At 39.7% G+C, this 24,905-nt stretch overlaps 1 protein-coding gene across 2 annotated transcripts in view; it reads left to right on the forward strand.

Moving 5' to 3' along the window:
* jade2 (jade family PHD finger 2) overlaps window positions 1–24,905 on the forward strand; it is a 218,792-nt gene that overhangs the window by 167,050 nt on the left and 26,837 nt on the right. Inside the window, exon 11 of one of the 2 annotated variants that reach the window (XM_034206657.1) lies at window positions 18,830–18,965. In XM_034206657.1, the coding sequence (XP_034062548.1) occupies window positions 18,830–18,965 (136 nt within the window). The remainder of the gene's footprint in view (window positions 1–18,829; window positions 18,966–24,905) is intronic. The other variant, XM_034206658.1, reaches the window with a different exon arrangement.

The raw sequence follows: 24,905 nt of genomic DNA on the forward strand, positions 1-24,905 counted from the left end.
TCAGCTTATATGGGAGTTTAGAAAGAACAGCTTGCATGTTGATTGGGTGATCCATTTCCTCCATGTATTCCACACTATCCATTGTATTGAGACATCCATTAAGAAACACAGCAAAGGTTTTTAAAGCTTGTGGATCCTCAGGTTTAATAGATGGCCAATTGAGAGCCTTGTCGATGTAGGCTGTCGCGATAAGATATTCATCTCCATAATGATGCTTCAACAACCTATTTGCTTCCGTGTATCCTTTGTCAGATTGCATATATTGGCAACTGCGCACAAGCTCTCTTGGTTGGCCAATAGTGCATTGCTCCAAGACGTAAAGCCTGTCCTTACTGATTTCTGTTTTCTCTTCGATACCATGCTCAAATGCTCTTATGAAGGACCGATAGTCCAAAGGGTTTCCGTTGAAGGTAGGAATGCTGAGCGGGGGTAATGAAGAAAGTTTCTGTTGCTTTACCATCGTTTCTGTTATTGTGGTCTGTTTGTCCATGATGCTTATTAAGCTGTTCATATTGCCCTCTCCCTTGCTAGAAGACGTGCTGGATGAAGTTGAACTTTCTGGACGTTGTCGTATGAATTGTGTTTCACTATTAACAGTATTTGCAGTTTTATTGATGTTTGGTGTATGCTTGTTAGCATTCAAATGAGCATTTTCTTGCTCTAATGCTGTACTCACAAACAGTGAGTTATCCAAATATTCATTCATTCTGTCTCCTGCTTGGTACGTGCCTGCATGAGAAATCCTCCATTCCTTTGATTACACTTAATTTGCAGTGTTTGCTGCAATATCTGTTTCAAGTTCCAGCTGTTCCTTTCTTTCCTTCAAACCGGCTTCCTCCCTTTCCAGTGCTTGCTTCTGAGCCAGCCTAGCAGCCCGTGCTAACAATTCTGCATTTCGATCTTTCCAACTTTATTTGAGCAGATGTGATAGAAGACCGAGAGGATCTCCTTGAACTGTGTGAATGAACACCTTTTGCGTTTTGAGGTGCAACACTCATGTCCTTTTATTTTTGTCTGGACCACATTGGACACAGGAGCATCAGCGATCCAGTTTAAGACCTCCTGAGTAAACTCTTCCAAGGCAGCTGCTTTGGGTTTATACCATTCAATCCTGATCCATTTCTTTCTCCTCCTCAGTGGACATTAAAGCTTGAACAGAATCATTTAACTGTTCCATTTCCTTGCGTAGTTGTGTAAACTCACTTTCCATTTTCGACTTAACCAGTTCCACATTTTCCATTAATTGTCTGATTTCATTTATTTTCCTTGTCAATGCACCCAATTTTGCACTCCTTGATGATTTCAGTCATTTGAGCCTTTCCATATACACACAGTCAATGTCACTTTCCAAGCTTTCCATGTCTGCCATTTTTGTTCAACACGTTTATTCCTTTAGAATTTTACTTCATTGTTTGTGGACTTTCGTTGTCTTGCCTTGAGTTGAGACGTTTCCAACAGTCTTTGAACGCTCCACATTAGTGACGCGTTACAGACGTAGTTGGGGGAGGAGTGATTGTTGCCTTCAGTCATTCACGTTTCACAACACCGTCGTTCCAGGAAGTAGAATCCGTAGTAAAACGAAGGCGAGTGTTTGACACACTGTTATGAGTTCTTGCTTTCAAAACAAACGTTTTCACGGACCAGCGCTCATCAAGCTGGGTTTTTTGACGAATAAAAGAGCCTTCTTTCCACCTTTCTTAAGCTCTTTTCTGTTCTTTGGGTTTAGCGCCTGGCCGACGCGCTCACACATCACTCAGAGATATGTTTGTTTTTGGTACATTTATTTCCATGTTATTGTTTCCATTTCCACACTGGTCGTCCTCTTCTTTAAAACACACACATGAAGGTATCTTTACCAGACGAGGTTGAAACAGTGTTCGTCATTTAAATAAACAAATCTTCTCTTCTCTGCAGTGCAATGCAGCGGTCAAAAAAACCGTGTGGCTTCACAACCCAAACTAGAACCCAGAGTATAATCAGCAGGACTCTTTTAACCAGCTGAGTCAATCGCAGCACCAATCAGCCGCTCCGCCCAGCCGTGGATCACGATCACCTGACACCAATCAATTATACTCCATTACATACATTAAATGATTAAATAATCAAAATAATAAATCAACGTTTTGGCTCCTACAATAGTTAACTGTGTCCAGGTTAAATATTAAAGATCTAAATTGCATTGGCAAAAATCTACACGGATGTTATCATGCCTGCTTTAGGGCAGGCACATTTGAGTGGTTTTGTGAGCAGTTTTATGACCTGCAGCGTAAACAGTCTCTTGACCAGGCATGTATTGGAGATGGGTGTTTATTTGCTGGAATATGATGTTCTTCAAGGCTGCAAAACCAGGCATTTATAAGACGGTTAATGGTTAGGGTATTTTTCTGAAGGTGTTACAGCTGAGGTTGACAGTTAAGAATCATAAAGCGCTTTTTGTTTCACTCGTCTTTGATCAGAAGCGTAAAGTCAGACAGTTGTGGTTTCAAGAGGCCTGGTTTTGCATGAATGCATTTCTTCCATCTGTGCACTCATTTATGTTTTCTAGTATAGATGAAATGGTGCTGTATGACCTTTCCACTTTGTAGTATGATAGTTGCCTCAAGTGACTCAGCAATAATTACTAAAAACCACATATGAAACAATCTGAAGCTTGATGTTCTTCTCTTTGCTGCTCCGTCTTACTCCGTCTGAATGTATCTCTTTGGTTAACACAACATGTTAGTCTCCTACAAGTCAACAAGCTCTTACCAAACATGCTGCAAACTACCAGTATTCTTTGACATTTGATTTGGTTCAGTTCTTGTCTCATGATAGTGTCACAAACTCATTGTTCTCTTGTTGACCATGGTTTCTCTTTCTGTTTGCTGTACCCTCACATTGCCTGGCAAACCCCAATGGGACAACATGACTCTTTGTAGCCATTTGAATCTAAAAAAGGTTTAATACAGCTTGGATACAGGTGGATGACACGTTTGTTAATTCATGGTTTTGTTTTACAATTTGACAATGATGTGGGAGGCCACCCTTTGGGAACTTTAAGAAGTTGAGGTTCTTGCTTAGACTTGATGTTGTAGTTGGAGTTATGTTAAAATGTGTGTCAATACCAGTGATAAGAATTCAATCATAAATGTAATGACTTAAGACTACACCTGACAAACTCAAACGATTATAGGATGGAAAAAGGGATGCAAAGATATATTAACTCAAACAGCTTTATGTGTATTAGTCATGGAATTATTATGTCAAATACAATACAAACTTTTCTCAGATCACCAGCCAAGCATGACAAAAAACAGGCATCACCCACTCTCCAATATACAGTGGGTATTAATGAACAGATGTGTCTGCCCTCTGCCCAGGCAGTTAGACATTAAACGCATAGAACACTCAATTACTCATTGACAATTTCATTGTGTACTAATAATAAAGGTTACCACATCAATTGAACATGACCAAGTTCACAGACTGAATATTCAGGTTTGCTAATGGTGTGAAGAGCAATTACATTCAAGAGGGAAGAAATTGTCTAATGCTGAAAGAAGTAGTAAATATCAACCTGTGATGAGAGCAGACTGGTTAATGTTTTATTATAATCTTAAATTGCTTTTATGCTCAGAGGAGACCAACGTGGCTGCCAGAATACAGTACCCATCATGCTCCCTCTCAGAAGGGAAGCTTGTCTTAAGTCTGTAAATCCAGAGTACAATACATTGAAACTAATTAGAAATGTTCAAAGATTACAGTCGTCTTGGCCCACCCTGCTAGTCAAAAGTCCATCACTTCCTAAACGGTGTTTCTCAGTAATGCTTTGAGCCAAATTTTGCCAACTTTCCCACATGCTATCATTTTGTCCCAGCCTCTCACACCATTATGGAATAAAGCTTCCCTGTTGAGCAGCCTGTAGCATCTGCAAACACATTCCTCAGACATCCACTTACCCCTGGCCGGCCGGCCAATAAAACACAGCCAATTAGGCTTGCTCCATGCTGTGTGAAGCCCCCTCCCCAGCTGCTGAGTGTGATTTCAGTCTGAACTACTTCCTCCATGACTCCTGAGAAGAGGTGAATAGAGTGGAACCTTTTTACTTCACCTGCCAAGTATAGTGTGGAACTTCTCCAAGGGGTAGTAGCTTCACCACATCTGTTCATTAATGCAGTGTCCAGTATTAGCCATTGTTAGAAACTCACAATCCTCTAGGAAGTTTGTCCTTCAATTGTCCCACTCCTGTTTAGAATATAACAGCTTCATTTAGGTTTTGTGAGCATTTATTAACATTTTACTTATAATTATTTCCATTAACTCCCAAAATAAATCAAAACATGTATGAAAACATGATCAGATGTGTAAAATTAAGAGACCCTCAAACAACGCTGCAGTGAAGGTCAGTCAACCATCCTAAACTTTGAACCATCTGGCTCGTACTCATGGTGTTTTTTAAGTGTTTTAAATGCCTACATAACAATTTGATTCAAACTAATTGGCAATGTAGAGTTTACTGCTCAGAGCTTAGCAGGTTTAATACAATCCAGTCAAACACTGTGTGAAGAAATGTTTACTATATTTCAGCTGGAATAAGATTCAAGAAAAGTTGAAGAAAATTGTGATCATACTGCTAAGCCCAGTGTTTACAGATTTCTCCATTGTTATCACGTTTTCCATTCATTTACCTGAAAACATTATCTACATTTTAGAAACATCTCCAATAACATCCACTGTACAATGTAATTAAGTCAGCATTTTCAGTTTCAAAATATAAAATTGAATATAATTTGAGAGTAAAATATGTGAACACTTTCCCTTATTGTGTGCTATGTAACATGTTAAATACTCCCCACCTTCTGATATAAAGCTGTTTTAAGGGTGTTTTTTTAATACGTTTGGATTAACGTCTTATACTGTAGTTTGAGACAGTAATTGTGAGCAGAATGCTATTGGCCACCAGTGTAAGATTATAATTATGTTGTACAGTATCAGGGATTCCGTAAGGAACCGTGGCAAGACTAGAAATATTTTCAAAAGCTCAGACCAGTCTCTTCTTTAATCCTGTCGAGGCTTATGCATGCTGCATGCAAGACAGGCGAGGCGATCCATGCTGTCTGGATACATTGTCAATCGAGATTTTGGAGACAATTTAATCCCTCCCCAAATCCTGTTTTGTTTGCTGACATGAAACAGTTTGTCCAATAAAACCTCAATCCAATGGAGGCGAGGGCTTTGGAGTAATAAGGTTTTCATAACCGGGATTTAATCTTTATCTTTACATATTTGCTATTAGACATAGTGTGGTGTGTAAACACTTGCCTCTCATTTTAATAAAGTGTGTGGCTTGTGTGTGTGAATGTGTGTGTGTGTGTGTGTGTGTGGTGTGTGTGTGTGGTGTGTGTTGTGTGTGTGGTGTGTGTGTGTGTGTGTGTGTGTGTGTCGTGTGTGTGTGTGTGTGGTGTGTGTGTGGGTGTGTGTGTGTGTGGTGTGTGTGTGTGTGTGTGTGTGTGTGTGTGTGTTCCCCATATGTATTGCTTTCTCTCTCCTTTCCCTTTCTATCTCTACATAGACTGTGAGGAATCTAAGGAAAGAAGGAGGGTGGGAGATAAAAAAAAAGACAGGATAAATGTAGAAGAGGAAATGAAGGGAGACAGGGCTGAAAAATAAATAAAAATAAAGGATTTACCTGGGACTGTAGGTAACTGGATGAAGGAGTGCAAGCAAGGAGGAAAGAGTAGAGAGCAGTGCACATGAAAAAGGGAAAGAGGAGCCTATGAATGTGGAGGAATGAAAGGAGAAAGAGGAACAGAGTGTTGGTGTCACAAGGTTTATTTAGAGTTTATTACCTCGGCAGGACTCCAGATTCCTCCAGAGGCATGTCAGTGTGTGTATTACAATATGTGTGTGTTCCTGGATACACACTTATAATCGTATATGCCTTTTCACACATGCATGCATAGAGAAAGTGATATTAAAAAAATACATATAGTAATCATATGTACATGAATGCAAGGAAAAGCCACACACACACACACACACACACACACACACACACACACACACACACACACACACACACACACACAGCCCAAATCTCAACATTTGAGCTCTGATTGGAGAATGATGTTGCCATGGACCCCAGATGGGTGTGGCTTCACTGTCAGTGCCGGACTAGCAGGAGCTAATAAATCATTTAGTTTGTTGCTGTCTAGAAGTGTTTGGAAGTGATAGACTCTGGCGTGTGTGCTTGATTATTGTGTGTGTGTGTGTGTGTGTGTGTGTGTGTGTGTGTGTGTGTGTGTGTGTGTGTGTGTGTGTGTGTGTGTGTGTGTGCGCGCGTGTGCGTGTGTGCGTGCGCGCGTGCGTGTGTGTGTGTTTCACAGATCTTCAGTCTGCCGTATCCAGCTGCAGCATCCTCCACTGTCTGCCTGTCTGACCCACTTTCTCCTCTTTCCTTTGTTGGCTCCTTCTGCCCTTCTTTCCCCCCTTTCTTAAATCCTTCTGTCATATCTTCCCTCCTCTCTCCATCTCTTTCATATACCCTTAATGCTTTCTTCCCCTAATTCCTTTGTGTACATGGTCATTTTTGACAAGCTAAGTAAACACACCACAGCATGTATTTCACTTTTCGTCATGTTTATTCAATTTCTCTATCTCTGTGTTGTATATTTTTAAAGCTTTATTTATAGGTCTAATCACATGAAACCAATCAATTTCCAACTGGTCGGAACCAACAGGTGACCGGCCAATCAGTCTAGTTAATTTTATTTGTTTTACAAGTGCCACATGTTAACTTTAAGTCTTGCTCACAGCGTCAGAGAGTAACCGACAATTGTCACACTCACAAACAATATCGCAAGCTTGGCAACTAGTTTTCCTAGATTTAGCCACTTTTCCAGACCCTCTTAGTTACTTTATTTTTTTTTTAAAAACACTATCAACACAATAGATGACTAATTCAGGGTAAGGGACAAACGGGAAATCCATTATATGACAAATGATTACTATGCTTACTGCTCAGAGTGATTGCTGTTATTGGCTCTTCTGGACATCTTTCCACAAGAGTAGCAGTACATAGCATATCATACCTTTCACAGTCCTGTTAAAAAAGACTGAATCATAAATAGTTTTGTGTAATTAAGTAGATACATAAATGTCTCTCTAGAGTAGGCCTTCATAACTGGTATTGAATAATATATCATGATTATGATACAAGTTGAGTGTTCAATTCAAGAAAAGTTACAACAATGAATTAATATCATGTCAGTAATAGTTCTTAGACAATCACAATTTCTACTTATTGTGTTTCTGCATAACCGATTTACTGTCAACTGGAAAGAGTGAAACAAACAAAAGACTCTTTTATGTCTCCCATTCTTTGTTTTGTTTCTTTCTTCAAGCTATAAAAAACAGGTGTTACAGAATACCGCATTTCAAATGAAATACTATTTGCGTCTGCAGGCCAATAAGAAATCTCTTTTTTAAATATTTCCAGCAGCAGATGTATTGAAATGAACAAAAGAGTAACTGGGAAATAATGCATTTCTTTCTGCCCTATGTAGAATAAAAACACAACAGAAAAAATAAAGCAAGTCCTTGAGTACACAGGAAACGAGATGGAAATGTAATATCACCGCTACATTCAGGCTTATTGAATCCAGATATTTGCTCTCTTATCTTGTGTGCGCTCAGCCTTACATGCTTATGATCTATTTTGGGTCGTGACCAGTAGTTAAAGGAGCAAGATAAAGCTGGCCAACGTTTCCCACTGTGTGCAGCGTTATTTATCTTCGCTCTGACAGCATCAAATCGAGTCCCCAACTGTTTTAGGGTCCTCTGAAGGGCACTACAGAGGGAAGGTAACAAATGTACACCAAGCTACTTTATCCTCCAGGTAGCTGATATCATCTGAAGGTCTTTACGATTCACAACACAGATATTTGTGTTCCTGCGGCCAGGATTTGCTTTTATGGCTGCTATTATTTCAGCCCACAGTATTTTATTCAGTCTGTTTATGTTGCAGGGACTTGTAAAGAACTTGGCAGGTCGAGGCAGGTTTGCATAGCACCTTTTTACACACAAAGACGTTTCAAGGAGCTTTACGTTTGGCATGTGAAATTATTAAGAGCAGGAAATAATGAATTCAAACAAATCTGTGATGGAGTTCCTGGAATTTGATTGCAAGCTGCAGAAAGGCATTTAGTGAAAGAGTTCAAAGTTTGATCTGCAGATATGTGTTGCATAAAAGCTAAAGGCTTGTTTTTACCCCTCACGTCACCGAAAAAGCTGAAACGTTGTCTATAATTAAATGTAACCTGTCAACAGATTTCACATAACTGTATTAGGTTAGTTGAAAGCAATAATATTACGTTTAAATAAAAAAATATCAGGTTAAACTTAATATTATTGCTTTCAACTAACGGTCCAGGGGTCGGCAACCCGCGGCTCCCGAGCCGCATGCGGCTCTTCAAGCCCTCTGCTCTGACTCCCTTGAGCTTAGACAAAAATAAGAAGGAAATAAAATAAAACATTTGTAGGACTATTTATATTTTGTTTCACGGTTTCGTATCTTGTATTTTGAGGTGATACTGTGACACAGATTAAAACGGTTTTAATTAGGTCAACTAAAATATGCGTCATATCCTGCTACCGTCCAGCACCAGCGCCTTTTCTTGCAGGCGAAACAAATCTGCAACCTGTTCTTTTAGAACAAACCAGATATAATGTCTGAGCTTCATGGTGTGGGCACCAATATGTCGTCATTTATTTTATCGTTCTGATCTGTTCTTTATTGCAATTCATATTTGGGTTCATACCGTTTTATTTAACCAATTTAATTCAACTTTGCAAAGTAACGCATATGAACACAGATGATCCTGCAGACATAGGAGTAACATGAGGCAGAAGTTAATGTTTGCTTTCCTTTAGTGCATTCTATGATTTAAGGAATAGTTGAACAATTTGCATTAAATATGCTGGTAGGCACATTGTGTAAAGAACGAAATAGAGCCAGGCTTGCTTTTCCCCCTAGTTTCCAGTCTTTATGCTAAGCTACTTTAGCTAATGGGATACTCGTTGTAATGTCAAACTATTCCTTCAAATGTGGGTCTGAAGCCTTTTTTTGAATATTCAGAAAAATACATTAATTGTGGCATAAGCTTGAACCTCAAACAGACGAACTGTCATCATTAATCGGCTCTCTTCATTTTACGTTATCAACCATAGACTGCTTAAGCACACCAATACTCCTGATTATTCTTAGTTACTTCTTCCTCCCCACAGGTCTGTTATACCACATGAGCCGTTTCACATGTTTGTGGTGTTTGTTTGTCCATCCGACATGGATAAAACATAATTGGTGCCTCTAGTCATGCTTCATGGTCGAGATATTTGACAACCATAAACTAAACTTTCTTCTCTGGCTCTATATTTACTAAATGTACGTGTTGTCTCTGACAGGTTTTTATTTTTCATTCATACATTTGTAATGTTGTGACAGATGAGGATACTTGGTGCTGGAGTTATGTAACTGTCCCCGTAGGCTCATGAAAAGGATTTACGACGTGTTGCACAGGCCTTTTGGTTTGACACCGCAGGTTACTGGGGTGTTATATTTCTGTGTGTGGACTGTGAGGCACATTTTACTGAAAGTATTCCACATTTTGTTTTAACAAATAATCGCTGTAGTTAACTCCTAGTGCTATAGCGTTGTGTCACATATTCTCATGCAACTGTTGATTAACGCCTTATGGATTTGAGCTATTGTTAATATATAAAAAGAAAATATTACAACAGCCTTTTAGCTTTAAATTAAAACCTTATAACTGTAAATAAAATCAACTATGCTCAACAATGAAATAATGAAAGATATCCATATACAAGTTAAGTGTTCTGCGGGATGTAAGCTACAGTATACAAATAGAAAAAAAAAGATGTATACATTCAGTTGTGGAAACATAAGTGTTGCTAACTTTTTGAATTTATAATACATTTGAAACCTGGATAATATCTGTACACTATTTCATTCAACATTGTTTTTATCTGACATCAAAATAAAGGAGATTATTATTATTATTCAGATTTTATGAATAGCTGTCTTTATAATACTTGGAGTTGCTATGAATAGCAACACACTCTTGTATAATTCAGCCCAATAATCCCAGCAATGTTACTCATAGATAAATCATACTTTAGCAACACGTAACACGTTGATTAACTTGTTGATCCTCACCGCAGAGCTCCTCTTATAACAAGCTATCTGCATATAAGTGCATACTTCACTTTAATTATTCCAGTTGGGATTGTCTTGTTAGTAATTAACCCAGGCTCTCAGGTGAAATTGGGCCAATTAAAGATCAATAATCCTGATCTTTAGCGTTCTGCCTCCACACAGTTGTGTCTGTGTGTTTCAAGGCCAGAGAACAGTCAATGGTGCTCATTAGTAAGCAGCACCGGTTTGAAGTCGATACGCTGAGAGCTGAGAGGGTCAGGTCAATATAGATCTGAGCTGGAAGTTTAGTTAGAGAAGAAAGAAAGAGGCTGTTATCTTTGTGTTTTAACTTACTCTTCCTCTCTGAGTTATACAGCTGCTATCAATTGTTTTCATTATTGATCAGTCTTTCTGTTGTTTTCTCCATTAGCTGTCGCTCTGTAGCATGTCATAACATGGGGATAACAATGTTCCTCCCAGTTTCCCAAGTTGCTGACTTTAACTTTCCTTTTTTTTTCAGTTCAACTCAATTATATTTCTGTTGATCGACTGATTGTTGGAGGTCCTTTCTATTTTTGTATTTATTCATTAATTTATCAAAAGTTAATCTCTACTGAGTAAAGTGAAAGAAAAATAAGGCTTTTTAATCCTTATATCAGATTTTTCTTTATTGTATATCTTTCTGTCTCTCAGTTAGTATGTCTGCATGGTAAGTTACCTCATGTGAGTCACATATCACTTAAGTCAATACCATGAAATCCATTCTTAGTCACAGACATTTAGAACACACACACACACATTCCCTCGCTCATTCCCCTGGGTTTAGCTCTATCTCAGAGATCAGTTTGGGAATTAGTTCTGACGTAGATTCTGCCTCTCTGCCTGGAGAGTGTGTGTGTGTGTGCCACACACACACACACACTGTCTTACATAAGCCTACTCAAAATCACACACACACCACCTCTCAAATGGAGAGAAACACGGAGTCAGTCATTAAAATCAGTTTATTTCCATCCACCTGTTGTAATACATATCTTTAAAATTGTCCATTAACTAGTGTAAAAAATGTCAAAATAATGCTATAATGAATTGCTGCCTGGTGGAAAGAGTGGAAGAGAAGGCATATTACCTGAACATGCATTACATTACATTACATTACATTACATTGCATTTAGCTGACGCTTTTGTCCAAAGCGACTTACAATAAGTACATTCGACCAGGAAGACACAACCTTGAAGAAAACAGAATCATATAAGTATATCAGGTTTCATAGAGCCAAACATTTCAAGTGCTACTCAACTGGCTTTAGGTAATCCAGTCCTTTATTGGTATAAAAGTGCTTCGTTAATCGTTCTAACGCTCGAAGTGGAGTCGAAAGAGATGAGTTTTCAGTTTGCGCCGGAAGATGTGCAAGCTATCTGCCGTCCTGATGTCAATGGGGAGCTCATTCCACCATCTTGGAGCCAGGATAGCAAACCCACGTGTTTTCGCCGATGGGAACTTGGGTCCCCCTCGCAGCGAGGGCGCAACGAGTCGTTTGGCTGATGCAGAGCGTAGTGCACGCGCTGGGGTGTACGGTTTAACCATGTCCTGGATGTAGGAAGGGCCAGATCCATTCGCAGCACGGTAAGCAAGTACCAGTGTCTTGAAGTGGATTCTAGCAGTTACCGGAAGCCAGTGAAGGGAGCGGAGGAGCGGAGTGGTGTGGGAGAATTTAGGAAGGTTGAAAACCAGACGAGCCGCTGCATTCTGGATGAGCTGCAGAGGTCGGATGGCACATGCAGGTAGACCAGCCAGGAGGGAGTTGCAGTAGTCTAGGCGTGAGATGACGAGAGCCTGGACCAGAACCTGAGTCGCTTTCTGAGTCAGCTGGGGACGTATCTTCCTGATGTTGTAAATAATGCATAATATGCTGAAGGAAATAGATGATTAGTGCTTCCTGTCACACTCCAATGGCTCACTGGGAAACTTCAGAACCGTCCTTACTGTTAATAGGGAAAAATGTCTCCTGTGCAAAACAACCATTATCTTTTTCAGTGGGGTTTATTGTTTACAAACTCATCCAATGTTTCTCTCTCTCATAAATGAAAACACACACATGCTCACACAGAGACACACACACACACACACACACACACACACACACACACACACACATATATAGTGCCCTCCTGCCAGACACCTGTTATAAGTGGTTGATGACAGCCAGTGCTCTGCTGTGTGTGTGTGTGTGTGTGTGTGTGTGTGTGTGTGTGTGTGTGTGTGTGTGTGTGTGTGTGTGTGTGTGTGTGTGTGTGTGTGTGTGTGTGTGTGTGTGTGTGTGTGTGTGTGTGTGTGTGTGTGTGTGTGTGTGTGTGTGTGTGTGTGTGTGTGTGTGTGTGTGTGTGTGTGTGTGTGTGTGTGTGTGTGTGTGTGTGTGTGTGTGTGTGTGTGTGTGTGACTGGCACATGTTGTTGTGAGAGAAAATGAACAGTCAGCAAGTAATTGTGAACACGTGTGCATATACTGTGTGTGTGTGCATTTATTTGAAGGGCAGAGACCTGAGAGGTGATAATACACACTGAATGAGAGAGAGAGAGAGGAAATGGGAGGAGACCTGCAGTTTGAAGGTTAGAATGGAGGTGTGGTATGAGAGGCATTGGCTCTGCTCAGCACAGTTAATACACTTGTAATGCTGATTATCTGCGGCCTGTCGTGTCAGGGATGGATGAGATAGAAAGAAGGCGGAGTTGTTGAGGGATTAAGGGCGCAGTGAGGATGGACAGACCGGTAATAGGAAAAGTAGATTGATGCTTAAGGGGATGCAGGAATACTGTTTCCTTTTCCAAACAACAATGGATACTTATTATTGTACTATTTCAAGTTAGCTTATTGCAATGATGGATGTATTTCATTACTTCTTTCTCAACACGTTTTGGGAATCACCACCATTACCACCTGCCATAAAATCAAATGACTTGTTAATTTGTTTTTACACTGTCCAAATAAATGAACAATGTGCACAAATCACTTTGACAACCAGTCGGAGCAACAAATAACATTTCACCTGGCATGTCATGAAAAAAGAAAGTAAAATATTTCAAATATAAGAACTGATTGTTTCGCTCTGGCTGATTTTTCTGGATATGCTCTACTTAATTTCCTGACCTTTCAGGTGCATAAACATTATATTCACAAGTTGAACTTCTTTCAATTGCAACCCTCTCAGCATATAAAAGGGCACGTTGTTATTTCCTTCTGGCTGCTGAAGATATCTAAAGACATCCGGATTACCAGGCTTGTAATAACATTGATACTTTTATGAACTGCAACCACAATAACAACTCTCATTATCAGAATAAAAACATTGAAATGTCCTCCGCTCCTCCAACCTGATGTGATGAGGTTGTTTTGCTTTGCTTTCACTAAGCTTTAAATGTGTTTATTAAACATTTGTAAGACTTTAATGAGATTTGCTGACTCATTTTGCCACCTTTGGTACAGTGTAATGTCAACATCTTTCTCTCACATGTGTCTCTGTAGTAGGGCTGTGCGATTATGGCAAAAATCATAATCACGATTATTTGGGTCAATAATTGATATCACGATTATTTTGACGATTATTCATTGACCATTTATTGAACTTTAAAACAAATAATATTTTACCAATAAACAAGATCAACAAATATGTTGGAGCGCACTTCCAAAACCATATATTATTAATATGATAAATAAAAATAAATTAGACCAGAATAAATTAAATCAAATATGATGCAGTGCACTGTCACAACCTACTGAAAACTCCTTAACATATAGCCAACATTTTGGTAAAACATATTCAACATATTCCACTCAGTTAAACGTTGAAGGCTGGCCAACCGTCATGGTCCAGAAGTAACAGGAAATAAATGTTGAACTACAATTTAAGACCAAATAAAAATGTTTTGGCCACCATGGTCACACCATGCTGGTAGGGCTGCTCATGTCATCTCTTAAAGATTTTTTGCAAGAAACACCAGCCTGTTTACATGTCTGGTTTCAGAGATGAGCACAGGCAGGTGACGATATTGCCACCTGTACTGAAGACCCTCAGCCACGCCCCGACACATGGGGTGACGCCGGCCAATCACAAAGCTTTGATGCGTGCAAGTGCATTATTCTGGCACAGGAAGATTATGTTACAGGACATAAAACAGAATATTGTTGTTCTATTTTTAGACACATCTCGCGATCGACTGGTTGGGCACCCCTGGGCTAGACCATAGGTCTGTTGTGGTCGCAAAGTAGTCAGCTGAAGCCACATCTCTCTCAACTTCCCCACGGCATTTGTCATATAGTGCAGGCAGCGCAGACCTGCTGAAATAATACCGAGACGGCATCGCGTAACGCTTGTCCAACGTGTTGACAAGTTGCTTAAAGCCCTGGTTGCTAACAGTGCTAACTGGGCACATATCTTTAGCGATGTGAAATGTAATGGCACCTGTAATATCTCTGTGTCTCTGCGAGCTCGTCGCGTAGGCCGTTGCTCTGTACAATGCGTCCTGAATCGATGACTGTGATGATGTGGTGGATGAAGTCGAGCGGGCATCTGCTTTTTGTTGTATTACTGCCCGGTCGTATTGTACTTTGTGGTTGTATTTCAGATGATTAAAGAGATTGGTTGTGTTAGCGTGTGGTGCCAACACAACCTGGTAACAAATCCTGCACTGTACTTTATTTTGCTCCACGTCGGACTCCTGAAAGCCAAAGTACTTGCAAATAGTGGAAATAGTTTGACCCTTCTTTTTAACGAGTTGCTGCTCTTGTTCTGACATCTTCGCTCGCGCTGAACACTCACAACACATGTCACTCCCACGTGGCCGAGTGGGCTTTTAGGGAGGGGCGAAAGCGCACCCAGCAAAATAATCGTATTTTGTCAATTATGCTGTTTTCATAATCGTCGCAAGCCATAATCGTAATCTCGATTAAAATACGATTAATTGCACAGCCCTACTCTGTAGTATAGACAGGTGTGGAGTCTTTTATTAAACAAATGAAACAGCACATGTTGTCAGATTTGTGTAAGTGGGGCAGTGAAAATGGAAGAAGTGCTGTGTTTGCTGATTTAGAGATGGATAGCTGCTCAGGATGAATGAATAGACTCAGACAGATATGGGACAAAGACAGATGGAGTTCAAGTGGGGAAAAAAGCCTGACAGAGCGACAGATGAGTTGTTTGGAAAATACACGTCGGTACAGGTTGGATGAGGAATGAATTGTGGAGGAAAGATTGACAAAGGAGAGAGTAACGGAAGGACAGTGGAGAGAAACGTTACAAGAGACAGACGTACAGATTATACATCATACTGGCTTTTGCTGAATTTCCTCTGTAATAATAATGTTGTCTGCAAAGAATATTTGCCTCACAACACACAACAAAGCTTAGAAACCCTGACATATGTAAGGATTGTTTTAAGGCAAGCTTGTTTAGAAAGCAAATAAGGCAATTAGTGCTTTACAGTATCATCCAAAGCCTTGAAATAAAGAGTAAAAAGGCCCATCATAAACTGACATTCAAATACATTTAATTACCACAGAAAACACTAGTGGAAAATACATGTACCACCCCCACAAATTATGTCATGTAAAAAGTCATGTAGAACAGAGGTGTCTTAGTTATTTACGTATTTATTTTTGGAAACATTTAATGGTTAAATATAATGGTAAATTCCCAGCAGCTAATATATACAGTAAACATGAGCTTGGTTTGTTTTACATTTTCTTGAAATAAGTGCCAAACAGTTGGCTTTGATATCCAGACTCTAGGGTTAAAGGGGAGAGATAGTTAGAGAAATGTGAGCTGAGAAAGAAAACCAAACAATAGGTTATTTCACTCTAAACTCTCTCATCGCTCTTCCTCATCTTTATCCTGCTCTAAACTGCCTTGTCATGTGTCCAGGCAGAGGTAGTTGTTTTGAAAACAGTGCACACACACACATACACACACACACACACACACACACACACACACACACACACACACACACACACACACACACACACACACACACACACACACACACACACACACACACACACAGTGTCCTAATCAAAGCCAGGCTCTGCACATTGTGTCCCAGTTGGGCAGCTATTTTTATCTACAGCACTCTAACAGGGATGGAATGGGTCAGATAGGCCAGGCTGACAAATCCATCAAGACCAACAGATAAACAGCCTGCTAGTACACACACACAAACACACACACACACACACACACACACACACACACACACACACACACACACACACACACACAAAGTTATAGTACACAAATAAACCAATAATGTTTATTTATCACAGATGCAAACTTATACGCGCCTTGCTCTCTTTTTTGCCTCTCCCACTTGCTGAGATACACACACACACACACACACACACACATACACACTCACACTCACACTCAACTACAGGTAGTTCATGTATTGTTCTATCTTGTTATGGTTCCCAGCAGTGAGATATGTGTGATTATATCCGTATTCCCTTGTTTGTTCTGCCTCCTTAATACCTGAATCTGTGCCCTCCTACACTCCACATGCACAGTCTGTCCTGCCAAATTAGCACCATGGCAAATCATCAGGCCTACACACGAATGATGCTGTAACACGCGCACACACACACACACACACACACACACACACACACACACACACACACACACACACATACACACACACACACACACACACACACACACACACACACACACACACACACACACTTGTGGTTAGAGACACATGATTACTGATTTACCGTTGTGAGAGTTGGCAGTGATCCCGTTTCTGGCTTGTTAGTTTCGGATTCAAGTGCTCTGGCTTGGACCCAATTAGTTTCTCTCCCTACCTTCCTCTCTCTGCATTTACCTTTGTGTTATGACTATGTGTTGGATATCATTTGAATTTTACAAAACCCCCCAAAAAACACAGGCAGTTCCTAAGATAAACTGAGATCATCAATCATTTGTGTTGAACATACATATCAGTGTTTGTATTAACTTGTATCTATATGCTTTTAACCCAACATACAACAGCACCTTAAAGGACATTTAACAGCTATAGATGTGTGTAGTGTACATAGTGCCTTTAAAACATTTACAGTATAGTAAATTCACAAGTGCTGTGAGAGTTTCTGAGTCTTCCTTACACTCAGGTCACACCAACTCTATTAGCCTGAGCCACTTAAGCTGTGTCAGCTCAGGTTATACACCTACCCTCTTTATATATATGACAAATGAGAAATGACATCATTTGCTAACAATCCCCTTGTCTTAATGTGCGACTGTTACTTCTTGGACGTGGTTGAACTAGATATATCTGAGCATAACCCAGCATTAGCCTCCCCTTCTACCTTTTATATTATCTTATAGGTTTTCTAAATAAACAAGTATACAAACAGTCATTGGGGAGACATAAAGATGCAGCTCAAAGGAAAGTCAGATTGAACCGTGCACAAATTGAACTTGATATATCATTAGTTGGTGGTTGCATGTCAGTAAAACTCTTTCTTTTCCTGGAGTTTTCTGTCAATATTGCTGTTTTCTATATTGATTAAAAATATTTAGTTTGCATTTAACAACTATATTAGCCAGGGGACCTCGTTAAATCTTGTTTACTTAGCCTTTTGCACGTTCTGTCTGTCTCTCTCCATACCTGTCTCTCTCCATGTATCTATTTCTGTTTCTCTATTCGTCTCAGCCTCTTTCCTTGCCTTCTTCTCTCTCTGTGTCTCCTTCTATCTTATGTGTTGCCAATTCAAAATAGTAACACACACATTTGCGACCACAGCTTTTCTTCGAACATCCATATGTGCCTTTTATAAACATGCACACATTCAGCGCTATGCTCTCGATCCTAACACATACACACTCCTGTACAGCTTATTGGGCCATATGATAGTAATTTGGCAATATGGCAGGGGGGCTGTGGGATCCAGTTTACTGGCAGGAAACAGGAAGTCGCCTCTATACTTTTATCTGTTACTGTCTCATTACTGGATGCATATAAACGTGTGAGGATATATACTGTTCCATTGATAGTTGTCTTCAAGATTGTCCATACCTCTTGTTTGCTCTCTTTTTAATGTATGATGGGATTTGTTGTGAGATCAAATACTGATTAATTCACTTGTGCAGAGTCCTGTATGCAAAATCATAGTAAAAAAGGTTTCTTATTCAGCCAGTTAGCAGTGTAGCAGAACTCCAGAAAAAAACACACACCTTAAGTATTTTGTTATCATATATCAAGAATATCGACAGACGTTATCATTCATTATAACTAAACACAAATTATTTAAATATATACTATTTTGTTCCTTTTCTCTTTGGTTGATTACTTCTTCCTGATAAAGAATCTTCCTCCCTATATGCTAGTTGCTAACTTTGTGTGTCTGCTATTCATTGTGAACAAATGGAGTATAGCCAGTATAACCATTGACTAAAAGCCCCTAAAAATATCAGCTGGTAATTTCTCTGAGAAATTGAGCAGAGCTACTCCTCAGCCATGAAGCATTAGATCTATTTTTTTGTATACACGATATTGATTACAACTGTATGTGGCTTATTTGTTTTTATGATGTTTGTGACATGTGTCCCATGTTTGTAACGGTGATATCTTGTTTTTCAGGTGCGTAACCTGTGCTACATGGTGACTCGGAGAGAGAAAATGAAGCACACACTTTGTGACCTCCAGGAGAAGATATTCCACCTGCAGATACAACTCCTGGAAGAAGATGTCGCTGGCGGTAAGAAAGAAAGAAATCGTGAGTGTCTTGTGGTTTTTCTAATTACAGTTGTATAAACAGGCCAATGTAAAAACCTGTTACCTTTCACCCACTCAAGCGCTTTAGCCAAGTCCGCGCCAACACACACTCTGGCCAACCAAATAAAACATGTACGGTTTGGAATCATAAAGTGCTTAACGGTTACATCCAAACCCTTGTTGACTGAGAGTGGTGGGTGGACAGATTTTGGAAATGGCCTGTCATCATTTTTGCACAGTAGGCCACACTTGACACCTGCAGAGCAAAAACGCAAAAATAATTGTTCAGCCAGATATTGTGGCACACACCATCCACTAAATGGAGCTCGATTTCCTGTCCACTCGACCACAGATGACTGACCTCGATTCATTTCTATGGGACAGAGAACAGGAAGGACGAAGCTGGGTGGTTGAGATGATTCTGCTGTGTTGGCAATATATCTGCTAAATGGGACCAAGCTTGAAGTGGTTATCCTTTTAAGAATATTATATTTTCACTACTTGTTATGGTAGACTACATTTGTCTTTTATAGTATTTTATCATTTTTCCTCAAAAAGAAAGATACCTCTATGTTTTACAAATAAAACAGGTAGAAATGTATTGAAACAACTTTACAAAGGAGAGACTAAAAAAGGCAAGACATTCAATAAAAGTTAAGACAATAAACTAAAGAAATGGTGTAAAAACAATGGATATCTAAACAACAATGCAGCCTTTTTTAAAGAGAGCTATTTTAAAGTCATTTTGTAACTCCTGACTGATCAATGCCCCTTGGTAAGACTATGAACAAAAAAGCCTTTCCAATCATCACCTTTTAACGTCATTAGTCTGGATTTAAGTACATCTAGTGAGGTTGAATCCGAGCATCTGAAGCCAGGCTCTGGTGTGCACGGGGATATGTGGTCAGATGCTCAGCAAATGTATCCAGAAGCTTAACTGTAAGCAACAAAATCTTAAAATCCATACTCAAACGGACTGGGAGCCAATGTAGAGCATTGAAAGCTGGTGGGAGATTGTCATATTTCTTTGAACATCTATTATCTCTTTATCGATTCGTTTGGGTCTTCAGATAGAACAGCTCCATACATATACAGGCTGTAAGCTCTCAAACATGGAGAAAAATATCATCAGATGTACAGTATGCCAGGGACACTTGATACAATTTCAGCTCAATGAGTTCTTCAAATATGAAAACAAACATACAACTTAGCTCTTCCATTCGTAAATAAAGATAGTACATAATATACAAATGTTCTTGAAAGAAGGAAGACCTTTGAGGGACATTAGATAATATATATTTTTCTTAAAACTCTACAAATGGTTCGGTTTTTAAGAAGTAGAAAAATACACTAAAGCTACCTAAACGGAACAAAAAGTCTAAAAATCACAGTATTCATTACTTCAAAAAGGCACTCAAAGAGCATTGTCCTCCACCATGGCCAAATGCTCTATCTCAAATGCTCGATTATGGAAAAAATCCTAATCTCGATTATTTGGGTCAATAATTGATATCACGATTATTAAAAAAGATTATCCATTTACTTTGAAAACATCCATTTCTAAAAAAAATTTGAACAGTATGTTTTTAACAGTTGATTACCCTGAACTTTAAATATAATTCAACTGAAAAAGCAATAAAAAAAAAAAATAATAACATTTTTTTTTTTTTATTAAAAATTATCGTTTTATTTTGATTATGTTGTTTTTATAATCGTTGCATGCCAAAATCGTAATTGCGATTAAAATATGATTAATTGAGCAGCCCTAAATGAAAGTGTACCAAAATGCGTCGATCTGCCCTGTGATTCAGATCTGCTTCCTATACTGCACCCCTCAACCAAGTTTGAAAGCAGGCCAAACCGCAGAGGTATTAATTCATAAACAATATTTGCGATCTGTACTCTTAAGATAACAGCTTCCTTTAGGTCATTAGTAGATAGTTAGAAGCTTATCTGTGAGATACATGTCAGCTGAAAAAAGCGATAAAACAAAGGTTCAAGGGGAATAACAGAGAGACCCTTTAGCTAATTAGTTTCTCATTGGCTGCCAGATTTAATGGTGATGTTGGTGAACCTTAGTTACCGCGACAATAGTTAATTGCTGTTGTTACCAAATAACAGTGACCTGTATTTGGCTTATATAATAGTGTTAAAGGACTCCATTAGCTCTCGTCGTCGTGACCTGCTGCTGTCATAGCAATGACAGTGAGAGCTTGTTGTCATGGTAATACCAGTTACGTCTCGCTGGCATGGTAATGATAGTGAACTTTTGTCTGTGTGTGTGTGTGTGTGTGTGTGTGTGTGTGTGTGTGTGTGTGTGTGTGTGTGTGTGTGTGTGTGTGTACTCAATTGCAGTGCTCATCATTCCCAAGGCAGGATGCATAAACACACATCTATGCATTGCACTAAATCTTACAAGCATTTTCACTCTCACTGTAACTCCCTCTGTGTCACACACACACACACACACACACACACACACACACACACACACACACAGACTAGAGCTGCTGACTCAGCAGATTGCTGTCATCAGATACCGGGAGCTGTGCTGCTGGCACTAAACAGCCATATCTATTCTCACTGCCACAGGACTTAGATTAGAGAGGATTGTGTGTGTGTGTGTGTGTGTGTGTGTGTGTGTGTGTGTGTGTGTGTGTGTGTGTGTGTGTGTGTGTGTGTGTGTGTGTGTGTGTGTGTGTGTGTGTGTGTGTGTGTGTGTGTGTGTGTGTGTGTGTGTGTGTGTGTGTGTGTGTGTGTGTGTGTGTGTGTGTGTGTGTGTGTGTGTGTGTGTGTGTGTGTGTGTGTGTGTGTGTGTGTGTGTGTGTGTGTGTGAGAGAGAGAGCTGCAGAGAGTGAAGGATGAGGTTGTCTGCTAAAATGATTTACTGTGTCCCTCACCTTGTATCTACCTCTTTTCTCTGCTTCTTTTTTCTTTCTCTCTTATTTTCCACTCTCAATTTTTCTACATCCTCTTCTTTAATCTATTTTTCTCAACCATCTGTTGTCTTGCGTTGCCTTTCACTCATCTGCAGTGTCCTTTCCTCTCTCCTATTATATGTGTGGTTGTCTGATCATGCCACTCTGTTTCAGTCAGTCCCTAAATTCTGGTCCGTTTTTATTTTGTCCCTCACATAAACTTGTTTTGTGGCATTAAAAGTTACTCATAGCCTCGCCCAACAACATAGACACATTGTACTGATAAAGCCAGATGGGAATGTAAACTAAACAAACAAAAACAATCAATACATACATTTGAATTAATCGGTCATTTTCCATTTATTGTCATCTGGCACCAGTTTTGACCCAGTCGGTAATATTTTCTGTGATCTTGTAAAAATACAGGCTTAAAACAATAAGCAGTATCCAAAAATGTTGGATATCATGTTTCAGTTGTTTTCGTAAAATTGGTCTTAACATCGGATTCTAGGCAGCACAGAAGGTTCACAAGTATAAGCACGTTTTTCAGATTTTTTTTCACGCAGATCACGTCATGCACCAGCACCACTATCCTGTCTCCCTTCATCTCCCTCAGGACTTTTTTTGAATACACACTCCTCTTCTAACCCACCTGAAACAGAACTACAAACCTCTGTCCGCCTGTCTGTCTCTCATAGTTCTTAATCTGTCAGGTTCCACGTTCTGTGTGCCAGTCCGCCTGTCTGTCTGTCATGTTTATCTGCCTGTCTGTCATGTCGGGGGCAGCTCTCGTCATGCTTTGTGAATGCTAGCATGTTACCAGCAAGGTGGTCGACCGGCCGGCGGGCCATATCCCTGCTGTCCCAAACTCAGAGAAAGAAGCTTGTTGCACAAAGTACAAGGAAGTCTGTTTGATGATGATGATGATGATGATGATGGTGATGATGATGATGATGAGGATGATGATGATGATGATGATGATGATGATGATGATACAACTACTAGATTATCATGAAGAAAGATAATGATATAATTGCAAAGTCTATATAAAATTGGCAGCAAAAAAAAATGCTTTTGATCAAAGTTCTATTTAACCTTGTTTGTTATTATTATTTGTTTCAATATGACAGTTATCGTCAATATAGGTGTTTTCTTTATACTTCCCTAGATAGCATTTAAAAAATAAACACAGTGATTAAAACCTGCACATTTTTAAACATACCGACGCACGTAAAAAAATACAGGTCCAGTTATATTCTACACACACACACACACACACACACACACACACACTATTATTGTTATGCAGGAAGTGCAGTGCATTTACATTCTGACTCCAACCGAGTTGTGACAAGCTGACAGTGGTTAGTATTGGTCTCTCTGATCTGCTGTCATAATGTGTGTGTGTGTGTGTGGGGGGGGGTGTGTGTGTGTGTGTGTGTGTGTGTGTGTGTGTGTGGTGTGTTCTGTGTGTGTGTGTGTGTTGTGTGTGTGTTCCTGTGTGTGTGTGTGTGTGTTCCTGTGTGTGTGTGTGTGTGTTCCTGTGTGTGTGTGTGTGTTCCTGTGTGTGTGTGTTCCTGTGTGTGTGTGTGTGTGTGTGTGTTCCTGTGTGTGCATGAAGAATAAAAGAAGGGAGAAAATAAGGAGGGAGGAAGTTTGGGATGAGAAGGGACACCAAGGTAATAGGATGAAAAAAGAGTAAAAGAAGAGAGAGGAACACAAGTAGCAACCATGAGTGTGAAAGGACAAAAGAAAAAAAGGTAGAGAGAGGTAGGAAATGACAGTAGGCAAGAGAGAGAAAAAACATTCTCATATTGCACTAATGAGCTCAGGTAAGAAATGGGACCCAGTGGCTACACACAGACAGACTCACACGCTGCAGTTCAGTGCACCTAGAAAGAGGGGAAATTAATCACAGACTTCAAAAAGACCAATCCCCTGGTGCTGTTGCACCTTCTAAACAAGAAAGTGAAGGCGGTTTGGAGGGGACTATAATATTGCAGGGATGGAGAGAAAAGCAACGGCACAATGTAAAGACAAAAGAGGGGGGGAAAAAGCCCAGATCTGACAAAAAAAGTGTTTGAAAAGGTTTCCACTGCTGATGGTTGGATTTGCACTGAGATTACAACCTGCAGGGGGAAAGCAGAGCCTGCAGGCGTCCTTGAAAACCCAAAGACAAGTTTTCCAAACTGTAGAACATATAAAAGGACAAGATCAGATTAGGGGGAAAAATTGGGGAAAGAGTTGAAAAACGGTCAAGATCAGAGGATAAGATACTCCTGTCAAAATAAAAAAGAAAGGAATCACAATTGAGGGTTCTTTGTGTAGGAGCGTTCCCTCTGGGAGCTCCTTCAAAGATCCCCTGGCGTTAATGGCCTCCGCAACATCAGCCACGGCCAGGAAATAAATTGGAAAAAGGTTGAGAAGTGTCTGGTAGATGTACCTGCACTCTTTTACAAATCCACCTCATTAAAAAAAGTGTCATGCAGTCATACCGTTCTCCTGCCAACTTCACACTAAATGACATGGGTTAGTTCTATCTAAGAGTAGGAGTCACCAGAGGCCCCACAATACCATAATATCACAATACTACATTTACGAGACAATATAATTGCCATTTAAGTGTATTGTGACCACACAGATATTACCTTTTTTTTTTCTTTTTTATCTGATTAGATAAGCTTTGCAGCACATTCCTGATTTCTTCCTCCAACATCTCCATCTTTTGTATTTTTTTATTACTACTTGCAAATCCGCAAATTCCCAGCCGTGACTCTTTTAAACCAGTGAGGACCAGGGCAATCTTTTTGTATGTTTGCGTCATAAATATTTGGTACCCAACATAAAAAAAGCAATGGCTTTGTTTAAGGCGTGTTACAAAGCAGAACAAAAATAGTCTTCATTTAGTTCTTTGTTATTACCGCTGCACCACTCTGATGTTGATACGAATATTCAAAAGGAAAATTGGAGGTAGAGAAAGGGGACACTAGAACTGCAGCCCAGAAACTACATTAGATCTTATT

The sequence above is a fragment of the Gymnodraco acuticeps genome, unplaced genomic scaffold (assembly GCF_902827175.1).
Source record: "Gymnodraco acuticeps unplaced genomic scaffold, fGymAcu1.1, whole genome shotgun sequence".
Classification (NCBI taxonomy): domain Eukaryota; kingdom Metazoa; phylum Chordata; class Actinopteri; order Perciformes; family Bathydraconidae; genus Gymnodraco; species Gymnodraco acuticeps.